We start from the raw sequence: 19,796 nt of genomic DNA, 5'->3' as shown, positions 1-19,796 counted from the left end.
GGTTCGTCCCACGAGGCAAGGGCTAAACAAGGCCCAGTCAAAGGCTGTGACACCTGTGGCCTGGTCAGTATGAATACTAGACCAATGCTGCCACCAAGTGACTGCCTCACCAGTGAGATGGGGAGCCGCTAAGTGGACTTTGTCTTGTGGGTCTGTGATCCTAGCTAATGGAAAATGAGCATTAAATTGATGAACAAATTGATTAACTCAAGAATGATCAGACTTACCATCATACTTGCTGAAATTCGATTGACTGCAAATGATGGTGGTTGATGATGCTGCGGGATGCTGGTTGGTGACACCTATGACTGGGGAGACTGAGGAGAGCTGCTGATACCTCAAGTGTATGGCCTCCTTTTCCCGTTGGTGTTCAAGTAACATACGTTCTCGATCAAGCTCACGTTGGTGTTCCCGAGCGGCGAGTTCAGCCTGACGCCGGTCTTCGTCGATCCTGCGTTGGGCTTCCTCATAGTCCCGTCTTTCTTCTTTTTCTCTTCTCCTTCGGGCCTCGTCCTCTCTCCTTTGTTGTTCCATCTGAAAGAAGAGGGAGATGTAGTCGGGTGCTGCTGGAGGTGTAGAAGGACGTGCTGCTGCTGCTGCCTCCAAGAGTTGGAGACGCTCCATGAATAGCTGGTTCTGAGCTCTTAGAAGAGCTATGGTGTCTGCTGTAGGCGGAAGAGCAAGGTCTCCTTCGGGGGAGACGTCTTCCAGCTGATGAGTACTCTCTCGTGTAGACATGATGCTGAAGTCGGTGGTCGTGCCGGAACGCAATCTAACCATCCGAGGATGCCCCCACGCTAGGATACGGTGTGTGTGGACTATCTGAATCTGATACCAATGTGATATGCAACGGAAGTCTTTGTATTGGTTGATCCTGTCACACAAATGCTCACACCGTCTTCTGTATCCTGAGTTTCGTGAGTTTAGCAATCCATTTCATTACTTCAAACTTTAAAGAGATGAGAGAGAGAGATATGAGAACTGTACACCAGATTGGGTCCCAAATTACCCACTGAAGGGCCCCCTATCCCGATAACGAGATAGTATTTGCTTTATTACTTTAGAGAGAATGACTTTGGACTGTAGATAAGCCAAACGCAAGATCTCGGAGGATCGGAGAGCGGCTGATCTGTACACTGCTGTAGAAACACCTCAATGACTTGATCTCGAGCCTATGCACTCCTCCCAAGGGCATGAGGAAGGGCTGCACACCTGAGGCTCAAAGAAGAAGAAGGTGGACTGTTCTACACACTGTTAGAATGCTGAAAACACTTATGAATGCTGAGTTACCTTCACCAGATGACTGCTGAATGTGTTGATGATGCACAGAATGCTGGACACTGATGCAAACAACTGTTTCAATGCTGGAAACTGTTGTAAACTGTTGCTTCAAGGCTGGATTCTGCTGTGGACAGAAACGCAGGTGTCTGGGAGTGTTGATGGACTGAAACGCAGCAGCAACAGATGACTGTAGGGCTGGAAACTGTACGGCTGGAGCAAAACGCAGGTAGACTGCTGTAAGGCTGCACCAAAACGCAGATATGCAGGCTGTTTGCTACTGGTTTTCAGGCGTGGAACTGAGCTGAGGATGTATGCTGATTCTAGGGTATGAACTGATGCTAAGGACAAGCACCTAGGCTGGGCTGAAGCTATGGATCTCAAGGGGCTGGAGAAGAAAGCTTATGGGCACTAGGGCATGGATTAGTCTTATGCTGAAAGCAAGAGAGAGAGGAGAGCTCTTAGCACAATGAAGACTGAATGAGCAAAAGAGGCTCTAGGCAAGCCTATTTATACTAACTGGAGGTTGGTCATTTAATAAACTTAATATTTATAAATGCCCAATCATGCAAATAATGATAAATAAATACTAATAAATATGGAAAAAATACCAGATAAATCCCAGTAAATTCCCTAAGGCTTTGGGGATGTTCTAAATGATGCACAGGCATATGTATGCATATTATGCAAGATGCAGAGTGCTTTCTGATGCAAACCCTAAGGCTTCTACTGACTCTACATGCATGAATGATTCTCTCCAAGTGGGTTAAGGGACTTGACTGACTGACTGACCCACTAAGGCTGAGGAATGACCTACGTAGCTCGTGCCTGACTTATCCTGGACTGAGGATGTACAATGGGGTCACGGCGTACGACAAATATCATCCTACTGGGTTCTAAAACTGTACAAATGCTGCACTTCTGATGATGAGCCATCTTGTCACCATGCACTTAGTGCAGAGTGCATGTGACACAGAGGTTGTATCTCTCATCCCAGGCAGTCAAGTCGTCATCTAAAAGAGGGTAATTCTTAGAGGTGGGAATACCCAACATCAGGTCAGTCTCAGTAGGGACAGCATTCGACATCTTTCATTGTACTTATTATTTTGCAGAAATCAAAGCAAATACTCTCTTCAAAGGGGCAAAGAAGAGGGAGGAGAGGGGGGGGGGGGGGGAGGGTTCCTTAAGTGGGCAGTTTGGAACCCCTCACGTGTATTGTGTACTCTACTCTTCCCATCTCTCTCTTTTATCTTGCTTTTCCATAATCAGAAATTAACACTCTCCTGACCACGACTAAGAAGACTTCTACTCTTCCCATCTCTCTCTTTTATCTTGCTTTTCCATAATCACAAATTAACACTCACCTAACCACGACTAAGAAGACTTCCTGTTAGCTCCATTTGCATTGTGCGTGTTTTTCTTTATTAAATTATCTAAGTATTCCATGTGATACGCCACGCTACCTGGTATCAAACCTCCCGTTTTTCACTCTCATGTGAAAACAATACTTTTAAACTTGATTGAGCAAATGATGGAAGATAGGATGTACAATTTTTCCTAAACAGTTGACGGTTCTTTTTTAGGCTGCTCTACGGTTGAGCACTAATAAGGAGTATAGATGTTGATTGTTAAGACGTTTTCAGACAAAGGTAAACCCTCTCCAACTTTGTGTAGCTGTTGCCTAGTAAGTGTTAGCATAACGTCATGTACAGTCCTAAATATGGAACTACATCTTACATAGCCTAAACACCCTCACCCCAAAACTTTAGTCATGCTAAGTATTTTTATCAAATAAATTTCTCTACCATTCTGTTGTGCTATGTACCTTTCACAGTGATGCATTCCCCTTTTCACAGTGATGCTTTCCTAGTAAAACTCAACTTACCCAGGCAAAGTCTTGAGAATAGCTTCCCTTCCCCAGAAACTCTAATTGTTGTCGCAAAATCCTGGAGCCTGAATCACACTTGAGTTCCTCTGGATAAGAAAAATCTGCATGACTGAAACTCTGCCACAAGATCAACATATAAGTAAACATCAAAGGTTGCTAATAGACGCTGCATAAAAAACCAAAATTTTTCTTACCTGTTTCCATGCTTCGAGGCTTCCACAATCAGTGAAAGGAACAGCCATTCCATCTGACTCCCTCAAAGCCTCCCCAAAACTTGGAGGTTCCGAGCTGCACTGAGTCAGAACTGAGGTTTGTCTTTGTGAAACCACCTTTCGAAATGCAAAAGCATCACGAGTTTCCTCGCCATCCCAGGCTGGTGTTTCAGGATGGCGAACAAGGCTGGTATCGATCCCAGAAACATGTGCACTTTGAGCAGCAACTGCAGAATCAAATGAATCTAAAGACTGCATCGGTTGAAGAGCTTGAATTGATGCAACTCCTGATGTAAAATGCCCCGCCTGAGAGACTTCATTGAGAAAATCACTAACACTTATATTCGTCAAGCTATCAGCCCAATCTATTTCAGTAGGCAGTAATGGACCACTGTTGGCTGGATCCTGTGATATAAGCAGAAAAAAAGTAAAGGCAAAGTATTACATTCTTCACCTCCATGAAGCAAGTTAAAGAAGTACCTCATATTGACCCATTTATTTCCTTAAGAAGATCACACTATAGGCTTGCCTTTGTGACATGCATGCACCCACATGCAACAGAAATGCTTGCTTTTAAAAAGCAAAGTACGCATGTAAAACCATGTTATGTGAGTGGCCCAAGGTCAAATGGAAAAGCAAGCATATAGATCATAAGATGTTCAAAAAACAGTGAGTTTTTATGTGCAACAAAATTCTTGTGAGAGTCATGTAGCACCCATTCTTGCCTCGTCCCTAAGCTTCCACATGCAACAGAAATGCTTGCTTTTAAAAAGCAAAGTACGCATGTAAAACCATGTTATGTGAGTGGCCCAAGGTCAAATGGAAAAGCAAGCATATAGATCATAAGATGTTCAAAAAACAGTGAGTTTTTATGTGCAACAAAATTCTTGTGAGAGTCATGTAGCACCCATTCTTGCCTCGTCCCTAAGCTTCCAATCAAGTGCATGAACACATCTGACTACTGAAACTAATAAAGTCATGCACAACTTTTGATTATAATATCAGGATATACATACCTCAACAGCCCAAATCCTTTGAACAAAGCTGTCATTGCTGCCTTCATAAAGCCAGGAAGAAGTTCCCAGGTTACCTCCACTTTCTTGCACTTTGTGGACAGCTTTATTTGAAAAGCCTTTTCCACTGTCATTAAGACAGCCTGCTGACCCCTGACCAAAGGTGTTCATAGCATTCCTGGCATCCACCTGAATAAGGCCATCTAAAGAATCCATAGAAGCCAACGAAGTGTTCCTCACAAGCTCAAATCTCTTTGGAATAACATCTGCTTGGTTGTCTTGAGCAGACAGTGTTGCTGAATGACACAAAGCAGTAACCCTTCCATCTAGCGAATCACTACTCTGCAACTTTACTGATTCAACACATGGAAGTTCACCACCTTGCACATGAGTTGGTAATTCCTTTTGATGCATGCTTCCAGCACAGAAATCTTCTTTTGATTTCACCAGTGCTTGACAGGCCCCTGGCCCAGAAGCATTTTCTAAACCAACAAAGTGTGGAACGTCAGGTGGTGGAAGGACATGAGCTGATGAATGGACAGCATCAACGGCCGTGTCAGTCATTAAACTTGCCTGCAGCCCTCCCTCTTCTCTGACTAATGAAACAGGTACCTGTGAGCACTCCGCATGTGAAGACTGAAGAATGCGAGAAGGAAGCCAACCATACCTGGAGACCATGTCAACCAAGAAACATGCTGAGCTGAAGATAAGTCAAAATGCTCGAAATCCAGGTCACATTTAAAGCTATCTGACATCACTTGCCTCAAACGAAATACAGATGGGTTGCCCAATGCTGCATACACATCCCCTGCATTGAATGTTGCATCATTAATGCTCCAACTCTGACCAGCGCTCATGTTTTTCACTTGCATGGTGAAAGGAAATAGATGAAGTTGGCCTGCAGCTGCAGAAGTCCCACCCCACTTGTGAATCAGGTGGCGAAGGACTGAGGAAATTGCTTTTCGCGGTTTCAAAGTTAACTCCAAATAGGGATTAAGTCCATCCTGCACGAACATCCAAAGTCCATGGTAATTGAATCACACTCCAGCATAATGATCAAGAGGAAGAATTATCTAGCTTATAACACCACCCCAGCCATCAAAATCAGGATCCTAAAATAGTGCCTGTTCCATGGATTTGCGAGTGGCCTCATCAATGGGATACAGCTGTAGTTTCAACTTGGATGCTTGCTTTTCTTCTTCAATTGTAGCCTCCACTACGTCCCCTGTAACATTTTCCAAAACCAAACAAGTCAGCTCTCGTAGCATATCTATGAAAATCTCAAATGATGACCATTCTATTGCACTAGTCTTTCACAATAATGAATCCCTCACCTTGTATGCCCTCTTTTGGACCTGACAATAAAGGTTCGTGTGACTTGGGAAGACTCTCCAGCGATTCTGGCCATGCTTCAACAGTTGATTGAGTGCGTAGTTTTGAACGTTTCCAGCTTGGTTCAACTTGCCCAAGTTGTTCAGCTGCTGCCCGTTCCAACTGCTCTGCAGCTTCCGCCATAAGGCTTACCCCTGCACTCGCAGCTTTTTCCCATCTTTTGATTGCAGCTGCTGAGACATTGCAATCTGAATAAAAATTTGGCCAGTGACAATATTATCGATGTTAACTATGAAATGTTGAACCTGGTGGCATATTTGTGAAGATGTTAAAAAAAACGCTGATAGCAACTCAAAAAATAGACATGTACCAAACATGCATTTGCTGAAATATTGAACATCACTCTTACAAGCCTTATACACATACATGTATTTATACATATATACATATATACAAATACACACACACACATATACAAATGTATGTACATACGTATGACACTTTTTTTTTTTTTGGTGAAACCACTATTTTCTCTTATATTCGAGAACCCTCAAAGTGAGAGGCTCTCATTAAAGTACATCTAAAAACAGTGGAAAAACACTTCATGGTTCTGTTGATCAATCTGCTGCCAACTCAAAACTATCAATCAATGACTGACGTAATGATCAACGGAAGTAAATATACTTGTCAATCCGAGGTTGTGCAAACACCTCATAATTACAATCCAGCCATATTGTCCATAAAGCCCAATACCTCGCCCAACCAAAGAAAAAAGCATATTCCTGCACACTGGAAGGATATCTCCCAATCATCCAAAACATTTTGCCAAATGTCACCCCAGTGAATCTTATTCGCATATCCGAAGATAGACAATTCAAAAACGCACTTGTGTCAGTGCACGCCCATAGCAAATGATAAGTACTCTCCATTTGATGATGGCGCTGCAAACAATTTGGAGCAGAAATTTTCCACTTTGCCAAATACTCTCCTACCGAAAGCGTTCCCGAAAGGCATCTCCATAGAAAAACCTTATGTTTTAAAGGCAATTTGATTTGCCATATCTTTCCCAAATTAGCTTTCCACCACCCTAAGGATTTATTCATATGAGACACCCGCATGTCCCTTTAGGCTTTATCCATGGTTGTGGAAGTAGTAACTTATATGCCCTTGCCGCTGTCAGCCCATAAAGAGGAAACTGCATAATATAACCTAGCCAGGTGTTTTTTAGCAGCCAATCATCTTGTTTTTGCCAACCCATATATAGGACATATCCCCATGTCTGCTCCCAATTGCCATCGTCATCGTGCTTGTGGAAACGACAATGGTCTGCCTTCAGTCGATATGACATCTCTGACCGTGCAAATTCCTTTTTGTGCTAAAGAATAAGCTTTTATTGGCTCAACAACAGCCATAGTCACAAGGGACAGGGAACAGCCATAAGTAGGGAATGGAGACGGGGGAGAGAAAGGCACTTAAAAAGTACTTTTTTTTTAAGTTTTTCTACTCTACACTTATTCTACTTTGGAAGTACATCAAAATGAGCACAAATTCACACTAAAATGGTAAGCTTTTGAGTCATATTAACAAAATATGCTGATCAAAGAGTGAAGGCATTGACGGTTGATTGTATTAAGTAGATACAAAATGAGTCATGACTCAAGAGTCAGGACTAAGCTTTAAGGAGGCACAATACATGGAAGGAGAAAAAACTTCAAAAGGCTAAAGCATGGAAAGACTCAAAAGTGCTAAAGCCTAGAGCTAAGTAGTAAGGCCCATGAATCATGATGCATGAATGGTCATCCACGTGAAGTGCTCGTGTCATGATCATGGATAGCTTGTGGCAAAGGAACATCAAGCTCATCCTCACTGGCATGATGTTGTTGCACATCATCCTCTTGTTGCTCTTCTTGTTGACTCATTTCCCACTCGGTGAAGGGATGTGCCTTCTTGGTCACGCTGTTGCAAAGCATTCGCAATTTCGAGCTGACGAAGACAAGGTCATTGGCACACTCTACCCCGAGTTGGTTCCTCTTCCTAGAGGCAATGTGGTTGTAGGTGCTCCAAAGTTGCTACAAGCAAGAGGTAGCTAAGTATGCGAATGGCCAGCTATTGTAGCTCCGGTCCATCCAAACCAAATTCCTCCCGCCATAGAGCGGCACCAACTTTTGAGCGATCGATTTGTGCATCATGACAACCATAGGAGCAATGAAATGACCTGTACATGGAAAGTTGGTCCCTAATCTTGCGCCTAACCGATGCATCAGGCACAAGATGGTCCAAGATGGTCCTCCTCCTAGCACTCATCTCCCAATCGCTCCAATGCTTGTTGCCTTGGAATTTTGGGTCAACCACATAAGCTGCTGCATGCAATGGAGAGTAGTAGTAATTCCACCTTCTTAGCAAAAAGGCATGGATCTCCTCGTATTTGTCTTCGTCAGACACGAAGTCTTTCAACTTCTCTATCATGCGATCCATGGTCTCATAGACCTTGCCTATGCATGGTTGCAAAGCATCTACAATCCTCAATAGGTGGACTATGGACCTCACCATAGCATCTGTGGTCTTCACACTCTCCCACCAAGAGACGTCATCCGCCCGTAACCTACACTCTCGGCCGGTGTCTGTACAGGACTCTTGCATGTCAACAAACCCGTTGCTAAGGATAAGCCCTCTCAAAGCACCACTACAATCCTTCAACCGGCCCAACATAAGGACGTTGTAGGCAAACCGGGTGTCAGAATATTTGAGGGGAGAGAGAGAGAGAGAGAGAGAGAGAGAGAGAGAGAGATTTTATTAACGTCTTCCAAAAGACCGAACTCGGCCTATGAGACAAATCGGAGTACCTGTATGGGGTATCCTCTGTCATCCCAACAAAATGAAAAAGTACTGAACTAAAAAGCTGAATCTGGGTGTGCAATAAGTACAATGAGTGGTGAAGGGGATGGAACTCTACTACTAGGAGAATGCAAAGCTATATGCATGGAGTATACAATCATGATATGCAACCTAGCTAGCTCCATCCTGTACCATACTGGGGGTATAAAATGGTATACATCAGTGAAGGGAGAGAGAGAGAGAGAGAGAGGACCTCTTGTTGAACTCATGCTGTAGTCGTTGGTGGTTGAAGACAAAGCAAACCATGCTGTTGGGTTCCTCAATGGGCGAGCTGATGCATGGCAACGCCCCTATGTCCTTGAGGAAGTTGTTTAAGCAATGAGCCATACAAAAAGACACTGTGACAAGTCCATACATACCTTGGAGGATAGCTCCCGCCACCCTGTTCGAAGGCTCCGTATCCGCAACAAAGCCCACTACATGCTTGGGGCCAATGATCTCCATGGTGGTAGCCCACTCCGCCGCAAGCACATCCGCGGTCTTCCCGGTGCCGGATGCATCATGAGATGAGGTGAAGTACATCTCTTTGCGGCAATATGCAACCACACCATGAATACTCCTCTTGTGGGTATCGCTTCATCCATCCACAATGAGGGAGACTTCGTTCCTCTCCCATTGCCACTTTGTGTTGTCGGCCGCTTGCTCTACAATGTGCTTCTCCTGGGGTGCCATCACACCAGTTTTTCAAAGGCTTGCATGCTAAGAGACAAAAGCAAAGCATACATCGTTGCAAAAGCCCGATGGTTAGTGGACCATGATCTTGAAAGGGAATGTGTGGCACATTTCCAATCACTCTTTGCTACACCAAGGCATTTCTCACAAGAAGAGCTGAAAGCGAAAGCCAGAATGCTTATAAATGTGACACCAATTCTTGATCAACAAGAAGCTGCACAGTTGGAATCCCCTTTCACGAACATGGAATTGCAAAGTGCTCTTGCCAAATTGGGTAAGTGGAAGTCACCAAGATGAGATGGATTGAGTGTGAAATTTTTTCAACATTTTCGAGAGGAATTGAAAGAAATTTTATTGGCAATGATAAATATTGCATAATTAGAAAGAGTGATGTTGCTTCCTGGCAAGAGGGCCTTGTGAAATTGGCTCCAAAAAAGAATGTATGCCTAAATTTGGCTAGTTGGAGACCTATCACTTTAATGCCAATGCTATACAAATTGGTGACAAAGATGATCTCCAAAGGAATAGCCATTGTGCTTAACAAAGGGTTGCATCTTGCCCAATATAGTTACATTCCTACACAACAAATAATAGACAATATATGTAATGCTTATGTAGGAATGGAGTATGCCAAATATACTGCTCAGGAGGTATTATTATTGCAAGTAGATATTGCCAAAGCATTTGATACAATGCATTGGGACTTTATTGCTTCCACCGTGAAATGTCGGGGGTTTGACAAAAATCATCTACTAGTTGTACGCAGGCATCACAACTAGATGTATCATTGGAAAGGATTATCATCACCTTGGACTTTGGTAAAATCAATTAGGCAGGGCTATCCACTACGTGAAATGTTGAATGCAATTTCCACTCATCCTTTGTTTATATATATGGATATTCTTACTAGGGAAGGAAAATTAGATGGACTGATCCAGCCAGACGGGTCATCAATGGTTGCACAGGCATATGCTAATGACTCCTTTTTCTTCCCGCGGCAGATACTCCAAGGGATTTGACAATGATTATGGATGCTTTGCAATTGTTTGGGACAAAAGCGGGACTAGAAATCAACTTTAGAAAGTCAAAGTTGCTACCATTAAAGCAAATGGATTGGATAGCATACGTTGGCCAGGAGATATACTACCTCAGGCCAAATTACTAGGCATTTGTGATACCCTTTGGGTTAAACATATCTTTCAAAGCAGTTACATGGGTGCTCACAAAAGTCCAACAAAAGGTTGATTATTGGCACTTGTCTACATGGCCTTTGCATGTTAGGCTACGAATAGAGCAATCCATCGTGATGCCTTACATCCAGTTCTTCTTGCCATTGTTGATTTGGGACAAAAATCGATTGACATGAATCATCAGCAATGGAGCTATTATGGAAAACTAGCTATGATAAGAAGGCTTTGAGGTCATTGATAATGGAGCATATTTGCAGCCCTAAAATGCATGGTGGGCTGACTATCTTGAATTTGCATTATCATGTACTCGTCAGAGAAGTACCATGATAATAACTTTCGTAGAACAAGGGCAACCATGGGCACGTATGCTTGCTGCAATGTGTACATGTTACAAGGTTGATTCATTTGGGCATTGGAATTTGGGGTATCTTGGTAGATCAGGTACAAGGAAATATACATGGTTTCCTCTACTCTTCTAGATTGCTCCAAGATTGGAAGTTTGTGCTTGTACATTTGCATTGGGCACATAGGCCAATGCCTCTTGGAAATACATTGGTAGATTAAAATGTGCATTGGAGCAGAGCATTTGATACACCATTGGCTATTGCCATAGTCACAAGGGACAGGAGGATGGGACATGGGGACGCCGTTTCGGGACACGTCAGGAACAAGGACGGACGAGGACGGTCAGACATCCCTCTTGGAGGTGTCCCTCACAAGCGACAGGGAGACTTGGCTGGTGCTGGGGACGGTGTGGGGGACAGCAATGATCCATTGCGCAGTCTAACGGTCATTTTTATGACCGTTATATGGCCGTTGGGGACGCTGTCTTGGGGGCCTTGTTGGGCCATTTTGGCCCATACTCACACGGGCCATAGTGGCCCTCTGGCCTTGCCTCTTCTAATCTTCAAGACTCTTGCCTCTCCCTCTTCCCTATCTACATAAGAACATGCACACACACACACACACACACACACACACACACACGTCCTCACATACACACCTTCAAGGCTCAAGCCTCAAGTCTCATTGCTCATTGCTCAAGAGTCAAGCTTCAAGCAGCAAGAGCCACACACACAAGCACTCTAGTCTCTCTCCTTGAAGAGTCAAGCCTCTTCCAACTTCCAAGCCTCTCACACAAGCACTCTAGTCTCTCTCCCTCAAGCCTCTTTCAACTTCCAAGCCTCTCACACAAGCACTCTAGTCTCTAATCTCTCTCCCTCAAGCCTCTTTCTCCCTCTCTCAAGCTATCAACTTTCAAGTGACAAGCCATCTTCAACCATAGCATCCTCCTCACATGCCGGGGCTTCCTTTAGAAGGACGACGGGATGGACATGGTGGGAGGAGGTTTACTACACTCCATCAGCTCATGGAGGCGGTTCTCGGCCAAGGGCATGCAAGCTTTGCCCGTACAGGAGAACAGGTGGCGCCGACAAAGTGCGAGCCCACCTCTTGCGTGGGCATGAGGTGCAGTTTTGCACGAATGTCATGCTTGAAAAGAGACGGGAACTTTTCGACAAGTTTGCTATCTACAAGGCGGTCGATGCGACACAAAGGACACCACGAGTGACCGTCGATCCCGCGACGATGCGGAGAGAAAATGCTTCAAAAACATTTCTTTTGAATGAAACACATTTATTTCCCTCCCACCGGTTATTGATACGATTGGGGCAATTTTTTAACCTAGAACGCTCTTCTTTTGAAAAAAACGTCTACCTGTTGCACCTGTGAAAACCAACAAAGAAGGTACCGCGTTGAAAAAATCAGCCCTTTCCAACTCCTCCCGCACTTCTCAACTTCTGTGCCTGCCATCTCTCACGTTGGTTGTGCTGATTTGTGCCTTTTTTCTTCGATCCCCCTCCAAAATATATATATATATATAATATAGAAATTTGGAGGTTTTTATGCCAAGGTGCCAATCTTGCCTTGCCTTTGTCAAGATGCCTCACACTAGGGATGCCATGTGGGCCCATGTCACTCCTGTAACAAGATATGGTGGTGCAGGCACCCAAAAGCAGCAATGTAAGTTTTGCAGGGTTTGCTCACGAGGTACCATAATCCGTGTTGAGGCCCATTTCTCATGTTTAACTGGAAAAGGCATTGGTGCCTGCAAACCTCAAAGACGAGCTACAAGAATGAAAAAGACAACAATTGGCATGATGCGGTGCCTGAGAATATTGCTAGTAGTGAGGATACAGGTGATGCATCAAGGTGATGCATCAGAGAGAACACGGTTGGACTCAGAGAAGGATGCACAAAGCCAAGCAGGATTCGGGGGTGCTAGTAGTTCCACTCCCACAGTAACACGAAGCCCTTTACCTACAGGACCTAGAGCCTCTCTAAAGAGAGTAAGCATTCAAGCATGCATGCAAAAGCAAGAAATTAATGATGCAACTAGGGAACTCACTATGCATTTCATCCGATGCGCTTTGTCTTTTCACATTTTGTGCACCCCAAAATGGAAAAAGGCCATGACGGCAATCAACCACATTGGATGTGAGTGGACCCTCCTATGAAACATTGCACACTAAAGAGCTCAGAAGAGATCAACAAGTAGTGAAGGTGGAAATGGAGCCATTAAAAGCCACTTGGACTAAGTATGGTTGCACATTATTATGTGACGGATGGTCAGATATACGCAAGAGGAATGTGTACAATGTTTTGATGTCCTCTTGCAAGGGCACTATGTTTTTGTGTGCCATGGATGCATCTATGCTTGGGTACAAGAGAGTAAATATGGTCACACCCCCCGGAGGCTATCATGAGATAGGCCCACAAAACATAGTGCAGGCGGTCACTGACAATGGTAGCAACTTTGTCTCTATGGGACAGATCCTAGAGGATGAGTTCCCGCAGATTGTATGGACTCCATGTGCATCCCATTCCCTATACTTGCTCGTTGAAGATCTTGTAAATTTTATGTGGGTTGCTGACATCTTTGACACTGCGTGTAGCTTGGTAAAGTTTGTTACCAAGAGACCCAAGGTCTTGGCAATGTATCATGCCAATAGTGACCTTGAGCTTCTGAAGCCCTCACAAACTAGGTTTGCATATATGTTCATTCTGATTGAGTGAATAGAGAGAGTCCGACAAATACTCATGCGCACAATGGTCTACCGAGAGTGGATGAGCTGGGAGGATCATGAGCACCCTAAGGTAGTTGCTTTTGCACACAAAGTGATGCAAGAAGGTCGGTGGAAGGAGGCAAAGGCTTTGGTGACCGCTCTTCAACCAATCCAAATTGTTCTTTACATCACTGATATGGAGAGCATCGAGTTCATGGACTTGATTGAAGAGACATTGTTCTTCGCATCACTGACATGGAGAGTATCACTCTTGGACTCTTGTACGAGTTCATGGACTGGATTGGAGAGGCTCTTAACCAATGCACATGAGAGACACTCAACATGCCCAGTTCCAACTTCCAACTAGTTGCCTTCTTGTTGTAACTTGTATCTTAGGCTTTATCTACGAGCTTTGATCATTCATGGCTAATTTTCAAGGTTGAGGACATTCGATTGTTTTGGAACGACCAATGGGATTGGTTCCATAGACCAATCCACACGGTTGCCCACATATTACCCTCTCTGACAGAGGAAGAAGCAGTATGGCAATGAAGAGCTAGAAGACAGATGACAAGATTACATTCAGAAATGGACAATAGGCGACATAAAACTCATGAGACACTTCGAGGATGAGCGGCTAGTGTATAGGAATGCCAGCCACACATTCGATAGACAGACTACACATGGAGTTCACCTAGTCGTCCACTGGGGATGAAGATGGCCTTCTACAAAGATCACCTCCTATGCCTGACAGAGGATGGATTCATCATCCGCCCACGCTACATGGACACACACCTATCCTTTGGGGTGTGATGTGCAATGAGCCAGATCCGCACCTCATCCCACTAGCTGAGAGTGGAGACTGCCAGATATGGGCCTAGCGTGGCCGCACCAGAGGACAGGATATGCCAGCTCCGTCACATAGAGCCCGAGACAGAGGATCATTACATATGTCGATGCCCTGTATACTATGAGATTCGGGGGAGGTTTCATTGCCTCTTCCGAGCTGGGTTCGGACCACTTTCTAGGATCATGGACTTCCCGGATCAGAGATATCTGGGACTTTTTCTTCTAGAGCTCTGTAGACACAAGGAGTCCTTAGTGAGATCCAGATCAGCTGGACTTGCTCAAGGACAAGCACAAAGAGCTCTCACGGAATTCTTTCATACTAGCACTCCAAGGGCCGATCCACCCATCATACCCAGACCACAAGCTAGTGCAGGAGCTCGGCCGAGAGGTGTGACACTCGATAGAGCCACTGCGTTATACAGAGCTCGACGCCCCAGACCCCATGGCCCTCGCCCATGGCCACGCCATCCGGGCCATCATCTCCCATCATTGCGGGACCTTCTCACGCGAGCTCATTTTAACCACCTTGAGCACCATGTCACAGTGGCCCATGAGGGATGTACTAGGGTGATATGAGAGCTCTCTTTTCATGTACTTAGATCAGATTTTATAATTCTAGATTTTTGTTATCTTTCTTTATTCCTATTTTGTACCCAGGATGATGTACCTCATGGATATGATGTAACCTTTTGGTCTCATAGGTCATTTTGGCCTTTTGAAGATGTTAATAGAACTTTGCTCTCTCTCTCTCTCTCTCTCTCTCTCTCTCTCTCTCTCTCTCTCTCTCTCTCTCTCTACATATATATATATGTGTGTGTGTGTGTGTGTGTGTGTGTGTGTGTGTGTGTGTGTGTATACATATGTGTGTGTGTGTGTGTGTGTGTTGAAAAATATATATACATCATTTCATTTCTCTCTCTCTTTCTCCCTCTCTATATATATACATATGTGTGTGTGTGTGTGTGTGTGTGTGTTGAAAAATATATATACATCATTTCATTTCATTTCTCTCTCTCTCTCTCTCTCTCTCTCTCTCTCTCTCTCTCTCTCTCAGTTTCATTTTCTAGGTGCCAGTAGTATCATCTTTATTTTTCATTTTTTGGTTTTTTATCGAGACATTGTATCAGATCCACCATGATGTAGCTTTTTGGTCTCATAGGTCATTATGGCCTTTTGAAGACGTTAATATAACATTTCATCTCTCTCTCTCTCTCTCTCTCTCTCTCTCTCTCTCTCTCTCTCTCTCTCCGCCAGTGTCCGATGCGGCACATATTATGAGATGGAGGCACCTCCATAGTGTACCCCTCCGTCCCACATGATATTGTATCCCCTCACTATATTCCACTCACCTCCATAGCGTACCCTCCCCTCACTATATTCCAGTTCCAGTTTCATTTTCTAGGTGCCAGTAGTATCATCTTTATTTTTCATTTTCTGGGTTTTTTTATCCAGACATTGTATCAGATCCACCATGATGTAACTTTTGGTCTCATAGGTCATTATGGCCTTTTGAAGACGTTAATATAACATTTCATTTCATTTCTCTCTCTCTCTCTCTCTCTCTCTCTCTCTCTCTCTCTCTCTCTCTCTCTCTCTCTCTCCGCGCCAGATGGACCACAGCAGCAGCAGGATGACATGGATACCGCCCACACCAGCGGTACACTGATTCATCGTGCGATTGAGCTTGGGTGGTCCAGACGCCCTCGACTACGGAGGAGGGCATCCCAGCATAGACGGAGGTTGCAGCGGCGGATTCGGATTATTCTTGCGAGACATGCGGGACACCCAGTCAGGTTGCTGACCACAGAGGATATTGAGGAGATCCGCCAGCGTCCGATGCGGCACATATTATGAGATGGAGGCACCTCCACCATAGTGTACCCCCCCGTCCCATATGATATTGTATCCCCTCACTGTACTCCACTCACCTCCATAGCGTACCCCCTCCCTCACTATATTCACACCCTATAAGGGTTTCTGTTTACCTTCCAGTTCCAGTTTCATTTTCTAGGTGCCAGTAGTATCATCTTTATTTTTCATTTTCTAGTTTTTTATCCAGACATTGTATCAGATCCACCATGATGTAACTTTTTGGTCTCATAGGTCATTATGGCCTTTTGAAGACGTTAATATAACATTTCATCTCTCTCTCTCTCTCTCTCTCTCTCTCTCTCTCTCTCTCTCTCTCTCTCTCTATATATATATATATATATATATATATATATATATCACACAGAGATTGAGACAGAGGAGCATTACATATGTTGTTGCCTAGTATACTACGAGATCCGCGGAAGGTTTCACTATCTATTTCGTGAGGGATTTGGTCCACTATCCAAGATAATTGACTTCCAGGACCAACGTTGCCTAGGCCTCTTCCTGCTTGAGCTCTGCAAACACAAGGACACCTTCTTGAGAGAGCTTCGGCCCCAGCCACCCCGCCCCCTCCCTCGCCAGCCAACCATCACCAGTTTCTTCCGGACCCAGGAGGTGAAGGACACCGATAGAGCGGATCTTGTGGACCCTCCACGAGCTGCTCTGGACCTACCTCGCCCGAGAGGAGTTACCTCAGACCGAGCCTCCACACTCCACCGTGCCCAACGCCCCCGGCTCCCCCATTGGCCACGATCACCTCATCAGCCCCAGATCCAGGACATGCTCCACCGCCATCAAGCTACCTTTCCACGTGGCATAGCTAAGGGAGACCTCTCGGCAATACTCATTAGCCCCAATTGCCTATTCCCTCGCAACCTTGGGAAAGTATTACTATGGATTTTATTATGGATTTGCCTAGATCCCAGCATGGGAATGATGCTATTTGGACCATTGTGGACAGATTTAGCAAGCAAGCTCATTTCTTGCCCGTCAAGAAAACCATTAAAGCTGATCATATGGTAAAGCTTTTTCTTGCTAATATTTTCAAGCATCATGGTATGCCTAAATCCATTGTTGGGGATAGAGATCCTAGGACTACGAGCCTCTTTTGGAGGGCTTTATTTGATAATATGGGTACTAAACTTGAGTTTTCATCAGCTTATCATCCCCAAACGGATGGCCAAAGTGAAGCTGCAAATTCAGCCGTGTTGGATTTGTTGAAATGTTATGTGGCAGAACAAAAGACTGCATGGGAGAAGTATCTTCCACTTGTTGAGTTTGCCTACAACAATACAATCCATGCCTCCACGGGAAAAGCTCCGTTTGAGATTATCTATGGCAGAGTGGTATTGCCACCCATCCTTCGAACAAAGGATGAGATTTTTGCAACTAATGAATATGTTCGAGACTTGGATGTAGCTTTTGGTCAGGTGCGGACAACCATTGCAAGATCTCAGGAGAAGCATAAAATGGCTGCTGACAAGCATAGAAGGGACATGGAAGTCAAAGAAGGTGATTGGGTTTTGCTGAAATTTGAGAAAGCCAAGCTTCGGAAGAGGCCACGACGAGAAGGATCATATCCTAAGCTTTCTCCTCGCTATTATGGACCCTTCAAGGTGATTCAGAAGATCAATGAAGTGTCATACAGGCTTGCTTTACCTAGTCACTGGAAGATTCACAATGCTTTTCATGTGAGTCTATTTCGGAAATATGTGGGGCCAGATCCTGATGAGCCTGTCACACAGAAGATCCGCCAGAGATTGAAGAGCTTGAGGAGATCCTCCAACCAGAACAGATTGTTTTTCACAAGGAGAGAAAGCTACCTACAGGAAAGCTTTCCAGGAGATACCTTATGAAGTTTAAGAATTATTTGCCTATTGATGCCAAGTGGGTAAATGAGGACTATTTTGTTGATTACCCACAGTTGTTGCAGGCATATCTTGAGGCTTTTCAGTTGAGGACAACTCTTTAGAAGCCCGGGGGGATGTCACCAATTGCCCGACCATTTGGTCCATCTCCAGTTTTTGTGTCTCGTTCACTTAAGGCCAGGCCGGTGCCTCATGTGAAGAGGCCAGTAATTTTGCTGACATGGACGGGAGCTAGACTGGTGCCACCCGTGTGTTAGCAAGATGGTGTCGTATGGACGGGAGCCAGACTGGTGCCACCCGTGTATGACCTGGACTGTGTTCGACCCATGGGATTGTCACGCCATGGAAGAGCCAGTATTCGTGCCGTGTTTTGCCTATGGGACTGTCACTCCATAGGGAGGCTCGTGCCTGGAACTGTGTCTTACCTTTGGGACTGTCACTCCATAGGAAGACCAGGTTTTTATGTTTTACGTCGTGCCATTTTTGTGCCGACAAATATTTTGTACTTGTTCCATGCACGGGAGATATGTCCATGATACTATTTGCACATGCACACATGTTTTGCATGTTTGAAACTGTTTTCGCATGACATGTATTTTTGTGTTTGCCTATTTGACGTGTTACTTACTGAGCGGGGACGCCTGCCAGTGAGTCATGAAGTCTGCTCTGTCTTCGACGAGTTTTGGTGCATGTGAACAGGTGGTAAGTATATTGCACATGTTGGTTTAATATTTTATATTTCTAACCCTTTGGTTTATAAGGTCATTTGTTCATACTCACTTAAAAGTGGGCACCCCCTTTGGGCACCCACTTAGGGGCCAAGGTGGGGAGCCCCACTTAAGTGTGTGTGTGGGGGTGGGTGCATGGTCACCTACCCACACCCCCATAGAACTGGCCGCCCACATGCAATCGTAGGGGGACAGCCAAATCACTATTTGTTTACTCCCCCTCCAACCTTAATAAAAAAAAGCTCCACGACCACCCTGAAATATACGATTTTGGTGCGCCTCCATCACCCTTAGTATTGCTGCGCTCCATCGCTGCTGGCGGCTGCACATGCTACAGGTGGCTGCGCTAGAGAGAGAGAGAGAGAGAGAACATTACCCAATTCATTAAACAAGTAGAAGTGTGTGCGTAAAGAATACCAGTTCCATTCTTGCGTTTTCTTGGCGGCTCTCTCTCTCTCTCTCTCTCTCTCTCTCTCTCTCTCTCTCTCTCTATATATATATATATATATAGAGAGAGAGAGAGAGAGAGAGAACATTACCCAATTCATTAAACAAGTAGAAGTGTGTGCGTAAAGAATACCAGTTCCATTCTTGCGTTTTCTTGGCGGCTGTGGTGACTCTTGCTTTTTGCGATTTGTACTCTTCATTTTCCGCTTGACAGAATTGCCCCGCCCTGATACTGGCTTTAAGCCATGTGAATCTGCAACTGCAACTGTTTTTGCTGACTCAGCTCCACATGCAGAAGGCTTTCTTGCAACTGGTGCAAGTGGTTCAGCTACCACAGGTCCATTGATCACAGATACAGCTCGTGGAGGTTTCTTTTTGCTTGCTTTCATTCGGTCCTTCATAATTTGATGTTCCTACAAGAGGTAAAGCTACACTTTTTAGACATCACTTCTATATAAGCTGCAAAAAAGTGCCGAGTACATGG

The 19,796-nt window shown here is 44.7% G+C and overlaps 1 protein-coding gene across 4 annotated transcripts in view; it reads right to left on the bottom strand.

Annotated features, from left to right (window-relative positions):
• Positions 1-19,796, bottom strand: part of LOC147623716 (TSL-kinase interacting protein 1-like) — a 102,236-nt gene that overhangs the window by 41,209 nt on the left and 41,231 nt on the right. Inside the window, exons 6-13 of one of the 4 annotated variants that reach the window (XM_086820329.1) lie at positions 19,446-19,725; positions 5,834-5,971; positions 5,726-5,779; positions 5,516-5,616; positions 5,154-5,395; positions 4,395-5,058; positions 3,361-3,783; positions 3,164-3,283 (exon numbers count right to left, since the gene is read on the bottom strand). In XM_086820329.1, coding sequence (XP_086676455.1) covers positions 3,164-3,283; positions 3,361-3,783; positions 4,395-5,058; positions 5,154-5,395; positions 5,516-5,616; positions 5,726-5,779; positions 5,834-5,971; positions 19,446-19,725 — 2,022 coding nt within the window. Of the gene's footprint in view, positions 1-3,163; positions 3,284-3,360; positions 3,784-4,394; positions 5,059-5,153; positions 5,396-5,515; positions 5,617-5,725; positions 5,972-19,445; positions 19,726-19,796 lie in introns of all 4 variants that reach the window. The other 3 variants (XM_086820325.1, XM_086820326.1, XM_086820327.1) reach the window with 3 other exon arrangements.

This window comes from Cibotium barometz, chromosome 26 (genome assembly GCF_041138505.1).
Source record: "Cibotium barometz isolate CiBa-2024 chromosome 26, ASM4113850v1, whole genome shotgun sequence".
Classification (NCBI taxonomy): Eukaryota; Viridiplantae; Streptophyta; class Polypodiopsida; order Cyatheales; family Cibotiaceae; genus Cibotium; species Cibotium barometz.
Note: the sequence above shows the minus strand (reverse complement) of the source record. Positions and strands in the feature narration are given on the sequence as shown.